Genomic DNA, 19,460 nt, shown 5'->3' on the forward strand with positions numbered 1-19,460 from the left:
TGACTTGGAGGTAATTTTTTATGTCAATTATAATCAAAAAAAGTATCGTTAATGCTAGTACCAATTCATTATCACCAATAGATTTTTCTGATTTGCAAATTCATACTTATTACTATTGATTTGTTGTTTACCATCTGATAAGCTATGATAAAAAACATTTTTGTAAGAACATGTTTCTTGTAAGGCAGCTTACTACCGAACTACTGGAGAAACCGAATACAAATATATATTTATTTTTACGAAAAGGACGTTCAAAAAGGGAAGTCAGGTTGCCGGCCTTTGAGGGAGGAGTATACTCTTTTTTTAATTAATTTGAGGTCGTATTATATGAAAAGGTGGATTAAAATCTGTCGTCCCTCAAGGAAACTCTCACTCACGTCTTCTATTCTTGTTGTTCCCACGAGAATGTAAGTGCGTGCTCCTATTTGTGCTTCCTGCTGGTAGAGGACAAATCTTTGTTTTTAATTTATATTTTTATTAATTACTTAAGAAGTCAAGTGGAACATGGTGTAATGGTTGCAGCTCCTTACAAACATTGTGTAAAACAAAAAAAATAGCGATTAAAAAGAGTGGCAGAGAGTTTATTGCCAGTTTTTCTCTTCCATTCTACGACCTTTATTTGAGAACTAGCAGTAATAGTAAAATTAGAAGCATTTCATATTTCTTTTTTTGACGTTCATAAGTGTACATTGTGTTACCTATATGAATAAACGATTCTGACTTTGGCTTTGACTTGTAGTTGTTGTGGTTTTATGGTTTGATATAAATACTGTATTTCCAAGTACTTTCGTTTAGTTGAAGTCGGAATAGCAAACTGGAGATCCGTAAAGAATGTTGTAGAAAACTGTTAAACTACTAGCATTACGATTTTGAACTGATTTGACTTTGACGTTGTTAGTTTAAAATCTCTGTGACATATGTCAGTAGCAGTAACGCTTCGACAGATATAATGATAAAAGATTTTTAATAAAATAAATATGTCCCTAGTTCCCAGTTACATTGTATAGCAATTTATAAAATGAATTATACACAACAAAGTTGATTACAACTATTTCAAAAAATCAATGCCGAATCTTTTTTGGGTCTGGGCCTCAGATTTCTGTATCTATTTTATGATCATTTGTAAATCTAATAGGCAAGTAGATGATCAGCCTCTTGTGCCTGACGCACGCCGTCGACTTTTTGGGTCTAAGGCAAGCCGGTTTCCTCACGACATTTCCTTCACCGTTCGAGCAAATGTTAAATGTGCACATAGAAAGCGTCCATTGGTTCACAGCCGGGGATCGAACCTCTGGAACGAGTATCACGAGTTAATGGACCTAGTTGATTAATACTTAAAACTTGCGGTATTCACAGTGATATTTATTTTAGTATTCAAGAGTCTTGTAATATTACCTATGTATATAACAATTATTACGATAATTTTTAGGTTTTTGTGAAGTGTCATTTATCAATATGGAAATTCTGTGACTGTGGTGGCTTTGCTACAGTCAGCCTAAATTAATCTGCGCATGATTGCGTGCTATTTTAGTGTTTAACGGTAAGCGAAACGACGCACCCGTATTTTACAATTCGCTTACCAATTGTGACCGCAAAAACTGAGTGTTTATTTGAACAAGTACTTAAGACTTGGCATTTGAAATTTTCCTTTTTCGATTATCTGTGAAAGTGATAAAATGCGTCTGTGGAGAAAGAATAGGTGACAATGTCATCATGGACCAGGGAGCTAGATGAGGCTTCCATCTTAGCAACAAAGCAAGGGTGGTGGCATGTCTTGCTGTTTTATTTGCTCTGTGGATTGGCTGCTATACCAACATCATTTTTGGTGTTTTCTCAGGTATTACAAACGAGGGTTGGAGACTCACATACACTCTATTCACCTTCATCTAGACCAGTGTTTCCCAACGTAGGGCCCACGCTTCACAGGAGGGTAATTTGATTGTTAAGGGGGGCAATCTAAATCTGCTGGAAATAGATAACATCCATCAATGTTGAGACTGAAGCTAACCAAATTGGAACTTAATATAAAATCTCTGTGTAGTAAGCATCAAGTGCATCTCACTAAATTAAGATAGAAAACTCAATTGACGACTCATTGGTCTAGTGGTTAGTACCCCTGACTGCGAATCCCCCATGGATCCCCCAAGTCCCAGGTTCGATCCCCGGCTGAGACGAACATCGATGTGATGAGCATTTGGTGTTGTGTTGGTGTTGTGGGTGTCTATCTATCTATAATATGTATGTATATCCGTTGCCTAGTACCCATAACACAAGCTTCACCAGCTTAGCATGGGACTAGGTCAATTGGTGTGAATTGTCTTAAAAAAAAAAACTTTATTAAAATTATTAGGAATTTAAAATTTCAGTTTTTCATTATGTGTTAAAAAGTTACTTATTGTTTCGTTAACAATTTCCTAGTGATTTTCCTGAAACCTATCATTTAAATTTCTTAAGTAAACAATTTTTTTTTTTTTAAATAAATTATGTATTTTATATATAAGAATTTTAGGTTGGCTAAGGTGGGGCTGGACACAAAATAAGTTTGGGATGTTTCCCTGATCTACGTCATCAACAAAATGTATTTACTGATTTAAAAAAACTTCGCAATATACATTTACTGCCAGTTCTCAAAGCATGGGCGTAGAATGGAATAGAAGAACTGGCAGTAAATATATATGTGAATTATTCATTTTAAACACTGAGGCAAGTATAAGTTGCGCAAAACATTAAAATTCAAAGCGGGGTTCGAACGTACGACAAAGCTTGTTCATTTCGATTAGCAAATAAAAATAAATCAGTTGCACTACAACCTCTTTAGGCCTTGGCCTCAGATTTCTTAATCTGTTTCATGATCATTTTTAAATCTAATAGGTAAGTAGGTGATCAGCCTTCTGTGCCTGACACGCGCCGTCGACTTGTTTGGGTCTAAGGCAAACCGGTTTCCTCACGATGTTTTCCTTCATCGTTAAATGCGCACATAGAAATAAAGTCCATTGGTGCACAGGCGAGAATCGAACCTACGACCTCAGGGACTGCAGTCGCACGCTGAAGCCGCTTGGCCAATACCTACTGCTCGTAGAAAATTAAGTAAACATAATATTACTTATAAGTCATAATTATTGTTTTGGCTACAGTATAATTCATGTAAATTCACACTCTTTTTGTGAATTTTATTGTAGGAAAAAATATTCAGCGATATAAATGAGTTCATTATAAAAATCTTAAAACTTCTTAATAAAAGACGTAATAATGCTCGGCTCATATAAACAGTGTGTAAGTGTGTGCACTGAGCATTATGTCCCTCCAAATGTAATTTTAGGATAAAAACAAAAAAAATATATTCACTCTAATCACTAGTATGTATATAATATATTTTCCTTGCTCAACAAATATAATCGCAGTACAGCGAATGCCAGCATTAAAGGTACACTTCCACAGAGACCAAACTTTTTAAATTTGTTTTAATTTTCTATTTATCAATTTTTAATAATTATTATTACTATGTTGGTTAAGAATATTGTAAATACTGTATATTTGTGGTAATCTCTGGATTTTATGAATCGATTGAAAATTCTTTCACCAATAATAATAATAATAATAGCCCGTTTAATTTCCAATTATTACAAATTAAGTAGAATAAACAGCTTAGATTGGTTATACATATTTTTTTCTTATTATCCTAATATCCTAGCTTCCTTCAGTACCATTGATCAGAACCTATTCACGAGTAAAGACTCTAGCTTTTTCATGGCTTTCTTTCTTCTTTCGCTTCCTGCTACCACTGCTATTTCTTCTATCCACCTTTTTGGAACCCTTCATCCCCTTGGTTCTTTAAGCCATGTTATTTGGCTATATATTAACGCGAAAAATAGAACTTCGTGGTAGTTGGATTTGCAGTCGAAGAAAAAACCAGCTAACACCACTATGTGGTACCAGCAGCCCATTGAAATATTTCCGAACCTATTCGTCGTAGGGTCCTTCAAGAAAAGAGCGTACCAATTCTTAATTTCTCTTATGACATTGAGTGTCCATGGTGGTATCACTTAACATCATGAGCCTCCTGCCCGTTTGTATCCTGTTCTATAAAAATAAATCTAGAATGATTCATGAGGAAGGTTATATCTTCAAGGTTCACGGGTCAGGGTTGAACGAGCGCGACCGGACTCGTATGTGATACAGGCGTAACGTATCGCTATTTTTATTAATAAGGGACTATTAAATTAGCACAAACAATTGGAAAGTTACAGTTCGTCAACGGGACATGGAACGTAGTATGTTGAACATAAGTGTGACAGATATCACAAAAAATTATGAAAAAATGCGATGTATTAACAAGAAATTGAGAAACTTAAATGGACTCGAATTGGGAATAAAATGAGGTCGAAAGAAGAAAAATGGACGAAAGACGTGAAAAAATGGTTTCATAGAGAGAAGGAAAAGAGGCCATCAAAGAGATGGGAAGACTGAAGGAAGAATGGTGTAGATCAGCTCATGAAAGAGACGAGTGGAAACAAGGAGAGGCTTATGCCGGAAGACAACCTGACCAACTCGCTGCTAATAACTAGTGTATAAAAAATATAGTAAAACTAGCAGACCAAGCGTTGCTGTGGCTAAGGTTTTTGTTATATTACATAGTAATAAACTATTTAAGGGAAACGGTAGGAGAACACCAGTCATGGGGACCACCATGCTTTTTTGGTGGTAATGTCCTTAAATTGTAGCTTATGTGAAACGTTGATACTTTCAACACAGTGCCATCTGTTAGAATTGTGACTATCAAATAATTAACAAATAATTTGCAATAAAATAATATTGCGGGTATAAATTGAGATGTAAGCTATCCTATCTTTCAAGTTAGATCAAACTGCACATGGTGTGCAAATATGATTGATATCGGTTCGGTAGTTTAGGAGTCCATGACAAACAACGTGACACGTAATTTATATATATTAAGATTAAGATGTATTTAATAGTTAAAATTATGTCACGTAGGTTAAAATTATGTAAATGTATTTATTGGGTACATAGTACATGCAAGAGCGGTGTTGGCCTAGTGCCTTCAGCATGCGACTCTCATCCTTAAGGTCGTAGATTCGGTCCCCGACAGTGGACCAATGGACTTTCTTTTTATGTGCGCATTTAACATTTGCTCGAACGGTGAAGGAAAACATCGTGAGGAAACCGGCTTGCCTTAGCCTCAAAAAATCGATATGAGTCAGGCCTGATCACCTACTTGCGTATTAGAGACAAATTATCATGAAACATACAGAAATCTGAGGCCCAGACCTAAAAAGGTAGAGCCACTTATTGTTTGTTTAATGTTAGTAAATAAATGTTTTTATTGTTATTAAATCTCTACCGTGGAAATTGTCAAGTAGCTAATAAATCATAAATATATGATCACGTTCGAGCGAGTAGAATAAAAATTAGCATAACATTAGTTGAACTAGTTATGTGCAGGACAGGTTTATGGTAATTAATATTTTGCATTTTCATACAATGTAATATGCTTAAGAGACCACACTTGCTATGTTATTCTAAGATCGATTCAGATAATACTAGACGAGAAAAATGGACTAAAAAAATGTACGGTTGGTCAGGGGTGCTTTAAATAATAGAAGATTTTTGTTTTACTCTATATTACAATCGCGTATAGCAATATAATATGAAATAATGAAATGTTAATTGCTATGTAACGATTGAAGGCAATTTAGCAGTCAAAGAGAGTGTCTACGTCTGGCTATGCTCTCGGGGTGTCCCTTCTCAATCACTCCCATGATTTAGTTAATTGTAATGAAACTAATGACTGCAAAGTAACAGTTGAAGACAGCCTGCGTCTGGCTATACTCTCGGGGCGTGACTCCGACGATTTAGGAAATCGTCACGTGTGAGCAAAATGTACAGCCTTGGCTCGTACAAAGGATGTAACAGAGTGGTATCCGAGGAACGGGAAAAGAAAGCGAGGAGGTCAAATCAAAAGATGGAAAGACTATCTACCAAAAGGATGGAAAAGGACTCCCAAGGATAGAGAGACGTGAAAACAATTGGCCTATGTCGACAGACAACCTGACGTGGTTGCTAATAAATTTATTATTTTTGCTATGTAAATTAGATTTAAGAATACTACTGTTTAGAATAGCATGTAAATTTATAAGGTCAGCGAATAAAGGGCTTTTATTAGATATACTATGAGATACGCAAGCTTCCTAATAGCATAAGAGGTAGCGGGCTCCGACTCGCTCATAAATATCATGAGGATTTCCTGAGCAGTTGTCGTCCGAGTTTTGAGATGCCAAGCCCAGAAGACCTCAGTTTAAGAAAATAAAGAAGCCTTTTAAGAAGAAGAAGGGGAGATTTGATACTCGCCTGCTGCCTAGCATCACAGCCACGTGCCTGATGGGCTACTATGTAGGGGTCCTATGTATTTAAAAAAATAGCTTTAATATAACGAAATTTTTGTTAACAATTTCTATGTACGTTCGGAATAAACAAATATCTATTCTAACTATATCTAAAAGTTGTTTTATGCTAAAACGAAGACCGGTAAGCCGTTGCTATTGCAGCCAGTTTTTAATATTTTTTTTAGATAAATAAATAATACAAATTTATTATTGACAATATACATACACGATTTTTATAGTACTAAGCCTAAGCAAAATCTATTATTTTTAGGAAAAACAAAAGAAGGTAATGCTGTTAGTAGGAAACTAAGTACATTACATAAACAAATACATATTAAATTAAAGCTATTTTTTCCTAATTGACAATTTGAACATTGTTGCTATGTATTTAGTGTCAATAGTTAAAAAATAACTAACTGTACATTTCAGTAATTTCTCTAATTAGACTGAAGATCAGCTAAACTGTTTTAAGATTGTTTCACTGTTTAAACGTAATTACGGACTACACAGTAACCGCACATTACGAGGGAAATTTTGACGAATGTCTAGAACGCAATAATGTATTTCTACTCTTTACCCGGTAATATTATTACGTTGGTGAAACAGAGATATTATATTATTGCCACCCTTTATTTGGATTTAACTGTAATAACTTTTATGATTATTATTTTTAATTACAATCTAACTAAAACTATCTTTATGATTGGTGCTATGTGTGGATCTGTAATAAAGAAAACGTGTAATGTATTCTATAATAATAATAATTGATTGCAAGAATATGGTACAAAAATGTCTAAGGTGGTACAATCGTAAGTTCGCATATTCTGCCACACGCCATGGCGCGCAAATTTGTCTTTAAAGGAATTTTACATTATTAGTCATATGAATTGGTCAGTTCTTATATTATTTGTATCGTACATATCATGTCATACGTTATTAAATTTATATCAACTACAGGTTAGGTTACTAACTACTCACACAAATAATCAAAAGAAGATCGGAAGATCTTCTCTTGGAAAAAATGTATTTATTTGTTTTAAATGTAATTCTTTTGGTAAATTATTGTAAACCTTAATGGCCACACAAAAGGTGTTTTTCCTAAACAGTTCCAGATTGATTTTCGGCACAGGCCATTTCTCCCCATGTCTACTTCTTACTTCGACTTCTACACTTTATTTTTATTATATTATATATTCTGTATTTAGCTTCATGCGGAGCCCAAACAGAAGAGTTAAACAGCCAGTACAACTCAACTAAGGCTAAGTTAAGAATATATAAGAAGGCTCAAGACTGTGGTCTCGGTCTCAAGTGGCTCGGAACCGAAGGTCATGATTGAGCAGGTATAAACCCGGGTCCCTTGAGTAGGGTGCCTGGCGAACCCCGAGAGTCCATCTTAAGGGCATGTGAAGGGCTGAGGTGTTTTTAGTGGGTGGGATCTCGCTATCCCTCTGAATAGCAGAGGGCTTTGAGTGTAGACCCAGCCCCACAGTCCCCTGCCCCGAGCCTGCGTAAGCGAATTTTTACCTAGTTTAAAAAAAATATATAAGAAATATTTAAGAATCATTTGAATTTTATGTCAAATCAAAGGTAAAACAGTCAACCATATGTTACAGGTGTTCACAAACGCAACACCTGGACACTGGTGTGCTCCTCCTCCGGAGTTGAGGGTTCTGGACGACGAGCTCTACCGAAACTTGACCGTACCAGAACAGCATGGTGTCTTTGACAGCTGCAGAGCTTACAGCGTCGATTCGAGAGAGTTCTTTGTCTATTTGGAAAGGTTTAATAGGTATTTTCTACTTTTTTTAATTTTACGATTAAAACGTTGTTTTATAAGCTATCAAATGACGCAATTTACGCAAGTACAATTATAATTACATAAGTACTTGTCTCTTTTTAACAGAGTTTAAGACAATTTGTCCAACAGAGATAGAATTTTGATATAAAATATTTCAATTATACTGATTCCTTATTTTTAATAAATTTAAATAAGTCACATTATTAATATTACAAGAGGTTCAGACTACAACGATCGTCTATTGTTTCTAATAAGTTTGACGAAATATTATTTTATTTATTGAAGTATATAAATGATAAAAAGTTTACTGTAACCCAAAATGAGCTTTGGCCTCCAAAACTAGAGAACCGAGCTTGACAATCAGACACTTGGAGCTCGTGTAGGTCATTCAAGTGTCATACACAAAAAAAAATTAAGTCTGGGCCTCAGATTTCTGTATGTGTTTCAAGATCATTTGTCAATCAAGACAAGATGATCAGCCTCCTGTGTCCGACACACACAATCGACTTACTAGGTCTAAGGCAAGATTTCCCAACGATGTTTTCCTTCACCGTTCGAGCGAATGTTAAATGCGCACATAGAAAGTACATTTATACACAGCCGGGGATCGAACTTGCGAGCTCAAGGATGACAGTAAATTAAGAAATGCTAGAATTTTTAAAAGGAGCCAGATCCAACGGACTTTCTTGTTTCAACTATCCGATGATTTTCAATCTGTGTTCGCGACATGAAATATAATAGACAATAACGATAATATCTGATCGCGAGACAAATTAAGAAATTACTACGAAACCTGCATTTTTATATTCTGATCAGTAAATTCATTTGTTTCCACAATGAATGTTTTTTGGCAGATAACCAAAAAGTTTTGTTTTGAATCTTTTGGCCTTAATTACCGAACGATAAACCAAAAATCAGTACATTTATTTTAAGAGACTGTAAATAAGGAACGTTTGTTTTTTTGTTGTTTTTGTTTATAAATGTTTTGTTAGACTATGGAAGTTCAGGGTTCGATTTGAGGAATGTTGTTTAGTCTGTAAGGCATATGTACTATTATGGTGGTTAAGAATCTAATTTCAGAACTGTAATAATTTTGAGCTTTTGTTTCAGGTCCCAGGATGTCAACACGAACGAAAGTTTTCCATTCAACGTATCTGTAAGGGATTGGACTTATTTTATAATAATAATATTAATTAAACCTCATTTATTTCTTGAAACATTCATACATCTTTACAAAAGTATCACACACATAATTTTATACAGAAATAATATTTTATATATTTTTTTTTAAAGGAACTCTTATAGAGTATAGGCATCCTCCCACTGGATCCATCTCACTCTATTTTGTGCAATTTTCTCCCGATCTTCCCCACTAAATCTTCAAGAAATCTCCCAATAATCAAGAGAAGAGTTAGATAGAACCCAGAGCTGGCAAGCTCTCAAGTATTGCGATACATATTCGTTGAGCGAGGAAAGCACCAGCTCTGGGGTCACCGGTACTATCAACCAGACGCCAACTTAAATCTTTAATTAGCACCTGTGTACTTGAACCCCACGGCCCAAGAGCATGTACCGATTCTATTCTCTAACTATGTGTCTAGGGAACACCAATACCTCATATTTAATGACGATAGACCAAATATCCAAGGGACAGCAAACTTTAGTGTACATATTTTTAGTTCAGTTTTCTTATTTTCTTCCCCGCCCTAATGAACAAAATGTTTTGTTTATATAATGTTTATATTTTATGTTTTTTCTTCAATTTCAGACTTCAGTTATAACAGAAGCCATACTAGCTGTACGTAGCGATGAAGCAAAGAAATGCGAGAACGGATGGAGTTTCAGCACAGAGCTTTACAAACGGACTTTGGTTACCCAGGTACTGACTGGCTCCTCCAGGTTTATCATTCAACGTTCTAATGTCTGGATGATAGAAATGTCTGATTCGATTCAAAATCTTTTCCAAAAATTAGTTCAATAGAGTTCAATAAAGTTCATACCCTAGTATATTCATACTTAATATACTTTACTTTCTAAGTAATATAAGTACTAACTGTCATTCCAGATGTATTCCCATAAGCTATCCAGCGATTGCTCCAGTCAAAATATTACTACAAAAATTACCATTTTGTCCAGTCCAGATAATAAATCACACTGTATTCTGGTGAAACCACGACATCAGTATCTTTTTAAGTCTCTTTATTTGTCGTTTAAACGAGATATGACATTTGAAACTCCTTATGCCACAAACTTTTAAGTTTCACCATCTTTAGAAATGGTTGCCGTTATTCTTCCGATATTGTGCCACTCCCTGATTGTTTATATGTATATCCTCCTACTAAGAATTAATGATTAATGCTAGACTTTAAATTATATAATTCAGATAGAAAATATGCGTGGTGGTGGTGTTAGCAAATTTGATCTTCTTTTGTTAAAGGCATACTAATGTAACTGAAAGAAACTTAGTGTCATCACAAAAAGGAAGCTTTAGGGTTCAAAAATGATATCAGATAACTGTTCCATTATTTGATACACATGCAAAGACTCTGGCGCCACTGGCACCATATTTTTAACCTAACATCAGTTAGGATACATAACTCGAGTATTCAATTTAAAACTTCACTTCACATATTTCATTAAATTTTCAGTACTTATTGGTGTGCGATGCTGACTGGTTACCGCGTACCAGTAATGCTTTATTTTGGGTCGGATCTATCTTTGGAAACCTGTTTTTTGGATGGATGTCTGACAGGTACTAGTCTTATTTTTTTTATATCATTGATGTATCTGAACGACTGGACTAAGTCGTATATACAAGTGATCTATTGACAGAAGCATAAGAACGGGCAGCGTTCTTATGCTTCTGTCTTAAAGAAAGAAAAAAAAACTATATCTGTTTCGTGTTAATTTAGGTTTGCTATTAGGCAAGTAGGTGATTAGCCATCTGTGCCTGACACACGCTGTCGACTTTTTGGGTTTGGCGTGCTGGTTTCCTCACAATGAGAAATCAACGTACGTGCTCGTATTAATGCGTACATAGAAAGTTCAGTGATGCACAGCCGGGGTTCGAACCAATGACCTCAGTCGCTCAGCCGCAGTGAAGCCACTAGGCCAACTTTCCTCTTTTTTTTAAATTTGTCCGCCCTTTTTCAAAGGACAAATAATAACAATGCCAGCCTAATAGCAAGAGCGCTCTCATCCCTCACACAGCAGTGGTAGGTTCGAACCCCGGCTGTGCATCAATGGACCTTGTCAGGCATAAAAGGCTGATCTAGAGACTATTCAATTTTTCAGATATGGCAGACGCCCCACAATCCTGCTAATGATTCTTCTCCAAGTGCCTCTATCAATCGCCACTTCATTCCCTGGAAATTACTGGATCTATGTCGTGTTGAGAATATTCTGTGGATTGTTCTTTCCAGCGTTATACCAGTTACCATTCATACTTGCTCTAGAATTAATGCCGCCAGCACAAAGAACAAATGCTGGTAAGTTGTTATGGAACAAAATTCAAAATTTACTATACTCTGATTTTTTATTCCGTAGAATTCTGACAGCCATCATTTTCTGACATGTCAGAGATGGCTAACCTTTTTGACCGGGCACATTTTTCAATTTCAATACGAGTCTGAACATGAGACTATACATACATTTTATTGTTAGTTATTTTTTTGCCTATGTCTATGTTTTTATTTATAAATGCCTATGTTTTTCAGGAATCGTTGTTGGCATGCTGTTTGCAAGTGGTATGTGCTTACTCGCTCTACTAGCGTATGCACTTCGAGATTGGTTCTACTTATCACTAGCTACGAGCCTACCATTTCTACTATTATTCGGGTATGTTATTCTAAAAGCAAATAATAATTATTAAACGTTTAAGCGCTAAAAGACTTACAATGACCAACACTGGCAACGATGAATTTTCAAATTTATCTAATACATTTTAAAAGCTTATGTTATGAAATAAAATGTCACAATGTTCGTTCCCATACTCTGAAACGGATCGACCGATTCTTATTAAATTTTTATGCATATTCAGTAAGTCTGAGACTTAATTAAAACATCCGAACCACGAAATACGAAATATGCTTATTAATTGTGCCACTTAATTTATACTTAGGGTATTTTATATTTTAATCGCTGCGTAGCACAACATCATACCTCTTCCTCTTTTAGATTCCTGGTCTCTTAAAACTTTAATAGACGATAAAATATAATAATGGTGTCAGGACAATCTATCATACTGATGATACCAATTAAAATAAACGCAAACGAAAGGAACTTCGCTCCATCCGTGTGTCCATTGACACCTCTCAAATTTTTTGAAGTTATACTTCTTTAGGCGCGTTATGAAAAATTTATGAGAGTGAAATTTTACGATACGCGCGCACCGTGACACAAAATTAACAGAATGAAGTTGGCCACGGAAAATGCTACGGCATTGGACATAATTTAAAAACAACATTCGAATAATAATAGAATTTATGTTACACTTCATGTAAGAGAATAATAAAACATATTTATTTATTTAATTTTTCAAATGTAAACTGAACTTTATTGACTATAATGACTCCTTTTACGGTCTTTGATTATTTATTTGTAATTAATTACTTGCATGCAATCAAAAACTATTTTTAATAATGCCAAAGAAGTATAAGTTCTTACGCGCGCACCCTTTTTATTATTAGAAACCCTACTAGGAATATTTTGTTTTATTGTGTCTGATAATGATGGGCTTATCAACACTTTAATTACTGTTCATCATCAAGTTTTCAAATTCAAATTCAAAAATCATTTGTTCATATAGGTAACAAAATGTACACTACGCTTCTAATTTTACATTTACTGCCAGTTCTCAAATCAAGGGCATAGAACGGAAGAGAAGAACTGGCAATAACTTTCCGCCACTCTTTAATCGCCAAGTTGCATGTAAGCCGTGAAAAGTAGATAAAACTTATGTTTCAGATACGTCTTTATTCTGCCAGAATCACCAAGATGGTTGGTTGGAAGAGGGAGAATCGCTGATGCTGAGAAGGTCCTAATAAGTATTGCTAAGAGAAACGGCATCACTCTGCCGCGAGGTTTCTTACTGGAGTTACACGTAAGACTATTATTACGATTATGTTTTATTTGTAGCGTTTAAAATTTTTCTCTAAAACCTCTTCAGACAATGTTCGTGTGAAACGTCTTCATTTCGCCGTTTTTTCTCCGACTTACTTCGCAGATCTGACTCTCTCCGAAAAGTTTTTCCATTTTTCGGGTACAGCATATACCTACTCACAAATAACGTCGGTTTCTATTGGTAAAGTAATTTACCGCAGCGGTTCACTAGATTACCCCCTACTACCTCACAAACATTCCCTCTTTATAATTTAAGCATAGATTATAGAATTCAATTTTTTTTATTCAATAACAAGTTACATTTTTAGCAGATATTGGAGCCCCTGAACTAAGTCTAGGGATACCTGTACATCAGGGTACTCCACACTTCCAACGGTTTAATGAAATATTAACTTAAGAATAATTGAAACCTGAAAACAAAATACTATATTATAAAGTTCTAAATTTCTAATGTTATAAATTTCAATACCAAAATTCATGGGCATCGAAAAATTCAATCACTGTTAGGTTAGGTTAGGTTAGTATACAGCAAATTTTGTGTAACCTTATAAATTATCACCGTCAACTACTTTTTAGAAAACAATAAAAGAAGAAGATGACCTCGAACTATCCAATGGTCGAATGCCGAAAATCAGAAGGACATCACTCCGAGAGGAATACATAGAAAGAAGAATTAGCAATATGCCATCATTCAAACCAGATTTTAAAAGAATAGCCGAAATTAATGAAGAATTAAACGAGAATTCATTATTAAATGCCAACGATAGTAAAAATGACGACGGAAGTGAATCTCAAGCATCAAATAATGAAAAAAGCATAATATTACAAATGAGTACCTTAAGACGAAAATCTATACAAATAGTAAATAGACTCATAAGTATTGAAGATGATGATATCGAGAATAAAATAATGGACGATCAAAATTCCGAAGGGGATTGTGAAGCTTCGCTTTTGGATATATTCAGATATCCGAATATAAGGAAGAAATTCTTTATTCTTACCTTCAATTGGGTAGCTGTTGGTGTAGCTTATAATAGCTTAAGTTATAACACACCCAATTTAGGTGTTGATGACTATTTAGCATTTTTTATTGGTGAGTACTGAAAGTTCTTCTGATTTTTAAAGCCTATATTTTAGTTATTATTGGGTCGAAACTAGAATCATTTATTGCTTACTCTTTCGCTAGCTTTATTCAAATCTGCCAAATCAGTGGGCTCGTGAGTATAGGATTGTTTAATATTTATTACCAATATTAAATTAACACATAAATTACTATATGTATTATAAATAAATAAAGTCATAAATACACACTTTATTAATTAAACCCTATATTGTTGCATTATTTTACCACACCCACCCACATCAGGACATTCCTGTATTGTGGGTGGCCAGACTCTTAAAACTAAAATAAATCAGTGGCGCTACAACCATAGGTCTGGGCCGCAGATTTCTGTATCTATTTCATGATCATTTGTCAATATAATAGGGAAGTAGGCAATCAGCCTCCTGTGCCTGACACAAGCTGTCTTTTTGGATCTAAGGCAAGCCGGTTTCCTCACGATGTTTTCCTTCACCGTTCGAGCGAATGTTAAATGCGCACATAGAAAGTCCAGTGGTGCACAGCCAGGGTAGAACCTACGACCTCACGGATGAGAGTCGAACATTGAAGCTACTAGGGCACCACTGCTCTAGTCACTGACCAGACTCTTTTGAGGTTAAAAGAATAATTTAGAAATAAACTGTATAAGAAAACCAAAATCAAACTAATATTTTGATATCGTGCGTGATATGAAAGATCATATGAAAATGCCTCCTGTCTCCGTTAACTATCTCAACGTAAACGTCAAAAATATTTCTCTGTAGTAATCGAGAATCTAGAATGTAGCAAAAACAAAGGCTGACTACGAATAGAGGTTAAGTGTATTTTTGTGAATAATACCTTTTATATCTCATAAAACTAAATAATTTCAGGTGGTGCAGTAGAGCTACCCTCTTATTTCATAGCATGGCGTTGTATCGAAAGATATGGAAGACGATGGGTATTTTTTAGTTTCGCTACAATTGGAGGAATCGCTTGCGTTTGCTGCGGATTAGTTCCTGAAGGTATATACATTTCCATTACTCCTAATTGTGTTTAAGGATACCATTACAACTTATGTTTAGAAGGAATGTGTGATTATAGAACGTAGATCAAATAGATTAGAATGAAACAACAAATGGACGTTGACACTTCAACAACAATTTGAAGTTGACAAGTTTTCTAATAGACAAATCCTCCAATTCGGTTTATTTATTTATATTTTATATCGTAAATCGTAATACTTCTGATTTCAGCTAACATAATTTATATACAAAAAAAACAATTATACTTAAAATATGCACAAAGATGGAATACATAATATATATAAAAAAAGTTCAAACAATTACGAACGGAAAACATCAATAAAAATGAATAAATAATATGTAATACTTAATTCGGCTGTGCTGTGTGATGGTGTGAAAGTGAGGGTGTGTAATACACACTTTATGTTTTGTGTTTTTGTTTTGTGATGTGGGGTTTGACAAATACAAAAAAGATGCTAACGTTAATAAACTACTATTAGTACTTAAAATGTATTATTAAAATCAAATGAAAGTAAAGAAACAAAAGATATTGTGTTATATCTGAAGAAGTCATGACAATAAAACTGTCTTTATAGATTTACCATGGGTAACGGTATCTCTTGCCATGCTGGGTAGACTATCTGCTGCGGCTTGCTTTGCTGTATTCTACGTTCAAATTGGGGAGCTTTTGCCTACTGTTTTGAGAGCTCAAGCAATGGGTGCCTCGTCTTTCATCGCTGGTGTTGGTCTACTGGCCTGCCCTTATATTGTATACTTGGTAAGTTTTAATCTTTTCATTGATTTGTAATAATTATAATAAAGCCCTTTAATTTGTTATAAACATTTTTTTTCTTGTTACTCATTATTCTAACTTCCTTAAATACCATTGATCAGAACCCTTTCACAGGTATCTCTTCCTTCATCCAAAGCATTCTTGCTCCATTCGCTTTCTGCTACCACTTTTCTATCTTCTATACTTCTTTTTCTAGGGTGCCCTCTTCTCTTTATTTTCATTGATTTAAAATCTGAAAAATCAAATTGAATATTTATTATGTGATGGTCTTTTGACAACTTAGAAAATTATAAACATTTTCAGGCAGTGATCTTCAAGGCTTTACCATTGCTCATCATTGGTGTACTAAGTATAGCTGCTGGTTTCACATCACTATTTCTACCTGAGACCTTGAACCAGCCATTACCTCAAACCCTGGGTGATGGAGAGCTTTATGGAAGAGACTTCAAGATACTCAGCTGCGTACAAGAAGAGGAATGATGATTCCGAAACTAAATCAGTCCAATTGTGTCAATCAGAGTCGTTTATTAATAGTTAACAGTTACTTGAATGATTTAGTTAGTGCCACTGGTTCAGTTTGTACCTAAGTTTGCGGAGGCCATTCTACTTATGTTATTTTAAGTATTAAAATTACTAAATGCTACGCGGGTACACTGCGTTAAATAGCGGTAGAGATTCACTCTATTGTTACAGTATTTTTTTTTAATTTTATCATGAATGTAAAAAAATTATTATAAAAATATATTAAAATTTATAAACGCTTTTTATTTGGTGTATACAGTAATTCCCCTATAACGCGGTCCCGGTCTTCCGCTGAATAGGAAATCGCGTTGTAGGAATATTCTCGTAAATCCATATTTTTATAACAATTCAAGAACTAGGAAAATTAATTAAATTTAGTTTAATTTTATAACAACACAATTACTGAAACAGGTGCAAAGGTAATTACAGGCACACAAGTAATTATGGACGTGACAGATCACTAAATTTCAAAGTAAAGAAATAAAACTTGAGATATCTCGGAGTTCTAGGGAGAACGGAATATGCGTTATAGGTGGGATTACTGTACTTGCATTAATAAAATGATAAACGTCAACAAAAATGTACCTACATACAAAATATTTAATAAAAATTGAAAATAATCCAACTTCCCTAAAGGTAAAACAATACAGAAACTTAATTATTGTAGTTTTAACTTGATCAAGAAATAAATCTTTCAAATGGTCCAAGATCCCAGGGCCGCCAGACATCACGTATTTTCTGACGGATGAAATGTGGACGATTGGGTAGTGTAAGTATGTACTATGATCGTATGCCTACCTGCTAGCTTGGTCAAACGGCCAATTTCCAGGTATCAGGTAATTAAGGTACACAAAAACATTACTTACTTCACGTAAATTCTCATGGCTGATTTTTATATATGTTTTCGAGTGTATAGTTAAAAATAAATTGTCAATACTCCCAGACACTTTCCGTCGGCCATATTGCTTAACAGACGCTTTAAGGGTCTCAAAATAATTAGTCAACTTCACGTAAATTCTGACGCTCCATTTTTATATATGTTCATCCGACAACTATTTTAAAAGCTTTGACAAGAAGACAGACCGATCCAAGGGGCCAATCATCCCCTAAACTAAATTTTAATATCTCTATGAGTGAGAGAGCATTATCTACGCGCATGAGACTGAGTGAGACCGACTGCGCTGTTAAAGCCATGAAAATTACTTGAAAAATTATTATTATTCAAAAAGGGCAAGCAAAAGCCGTTTAATATTTTGAAGAAAAATGAAGAGTACCAAAAAAGCATTTCACCGTTTTGGTACGTTGGATTTTGTTGGTGATGTAGATGAAGAAGAACGTGTATTCAACATAATACAAAAATTTATCTGTGATGTTTACAATTTTCCTGGAATAATTGATGTAGATGCTGCCAGACTACAGTTGTTTATCATTTACATACATGGTATCTGATATAAATGAAGAATTCAATCGAAAGAATTTAAGAAACTTCGATGCCAGTAACTTACCACCTTGTAAAAGTGAGCTTTGGCAACAGTTTCGACGGGCTAGCTTTGGAACAATGCAAGTATGAAGATGATAAATATTTTCAACCCCGAAAACAATGGCTGGACACTACAAGATGGTAAATATGATTTTCATTGGTTCGATGGAGATCAATTACCGGGTTTTGTCAGTGAGTCGCTGGAAGAACAATCAGGTAAATTATTTTCGTTTCTCATATTATTTGTATCTTTTTAGTTTTTTCAGACCTTCATTGTTTAACTTGTTTTTTACAGAGGAAGAAAATAAGGATAATGCTGATGATGACGATCACGATTTAGATATTCAATTTCAAGATTGATATTTGATGATGATGATAATGAAGATTAAAAGCCACTGTTAAGAAATATTGAAGAATTAATATTTTTCCACTTTGTTTCCAAATTTCCAATAAATAATTAATTAAAAAAATTGCTGCTATTTAAATATAAGTGGTATTTTTAAAAAATATTTTTTAGTTCTAATTAATAAATTGAAAAAAAAAAAAAATGTCGGCTAACTTTAGTATTATTTATTATGTGTCAATTTTTTTCTTATTTTTGTTGCTATAATTTACTTGTCAACAAAAGTTCTAAAAATTATAAAATATCTGTTCAAGTAATTTTCATGGCTTTAACAGCGCAGTCGGTCTCACTCAGTCTCATGCGCGTAGATAATGCTCTCTCACTCATAGAGATATTAAAATTTAGTTTAGGGGATGATTGGCCCCTTGGATCGGTCTGTCTTCTTGTCAAAGCTTTTAAAATAGTTGTCGGATGAACATATATAAAAATGGAGCGTCAGAATTTACGTGAAGTTGACTAATTATTTTGAGACCCTTAAAGCGTCTGTTAAGCAATATGGCCGACGGAAAGTGTCTGGGAGTATTGACAATTTATTTTTAACTATACACTCGAAAACATATATAAAAATCAGCCATGAGAATTTACGTGAAGTAAGTAATGTTTTTGTGTACCTTGATTACCTGATACCTGGAAATTGGCCGTTTGACCAAGCTAGCAGGTAGGCATACGATCATAGTACATACTAACACTACCCAATCGTCCACATTTCATCCGTCAGAAAATACGTGACGTCTGGCGGCCCTGGGATCTTGCTCTAAAATAGAAGTCAATAAATTGTTTTAATTACGGCAATTAATCGTTTTGCATTATGATTTTAAATTTTACTCTCGTCAGTATCG

At 34.5% G+C, this 19,460-nt stretch overlaps 1 protein-coding gene across 1 annotated transcript; it reads left to right on the plus strand.

Annotated features, from left to right (window-relative positions):
- The first annotated feature begins 1,635 nt into the window (after positions 1-1,635).
- Positions 1,636-16,950, plus strand: LOC125059853 (beta-alanine transporter-like). Its single transcript, XM_047664495.1, has 12 exons — positions 1,636-1,837; positions 8,015-8,190; positions 9,310-9,355; positions 9,968-10,078; positions 10,848-10,951; positions 11,494-11,687; positions 11,916-12,036; positions 13,165-13,300; positions 13,897-14,413; positions 15,292-15,423; positions 16,020-16,201; positions 16,520-16,950. Exons 1-12 carry the CDS (start codon positions 1,706-1,708, stop codon positions 16,694-16,696), a joined length of 2,028 nt encoding a protein of 675 aa, XP_047520451.1. The 5' UTR covers positions 1,636-1,705; the 3' UTR covers positions 16,697-16,950.
- Positions 16,951-19,460: the final 2,510 nt, after the last annotated feature.

Source organism: Pieris napi, chromosome 20 (assembly GCF_905475465.1).
Source record: "Pieris napi chromosome 20, ilPieNapi1.2, whole genome shotgun sequence".
Classification (NCBI taxonomy): Eukaryota; Metazoa; Arthropoda; class Insecta; order Lepidoptera; family Pieridae; genus Pieris; species Pieris napi.

Coding starts and splice junctions, on each gene's coding strand:
- LOC125059853 (XM_047664495.1), top strand. CDS start 1,706: ATGTCATCATGGACCAGGGAGCTAGATGAGGCTTCCATCTTAGCAACA. Junction 8,191..9,309: donor TATTTGGAAAGGTTTAATAG/GTATTTTCTACT, acceptor CTTTTGTTTCAG/GTCCCAGGATGTCAACACGA. Junction 16,202..16,519: donor GCCCTTATATTGTATACTTG/GTAAGTTTTAAT, acceptor AAACATTTTCAG/GCAGTGATCTTCAAGGCTTT.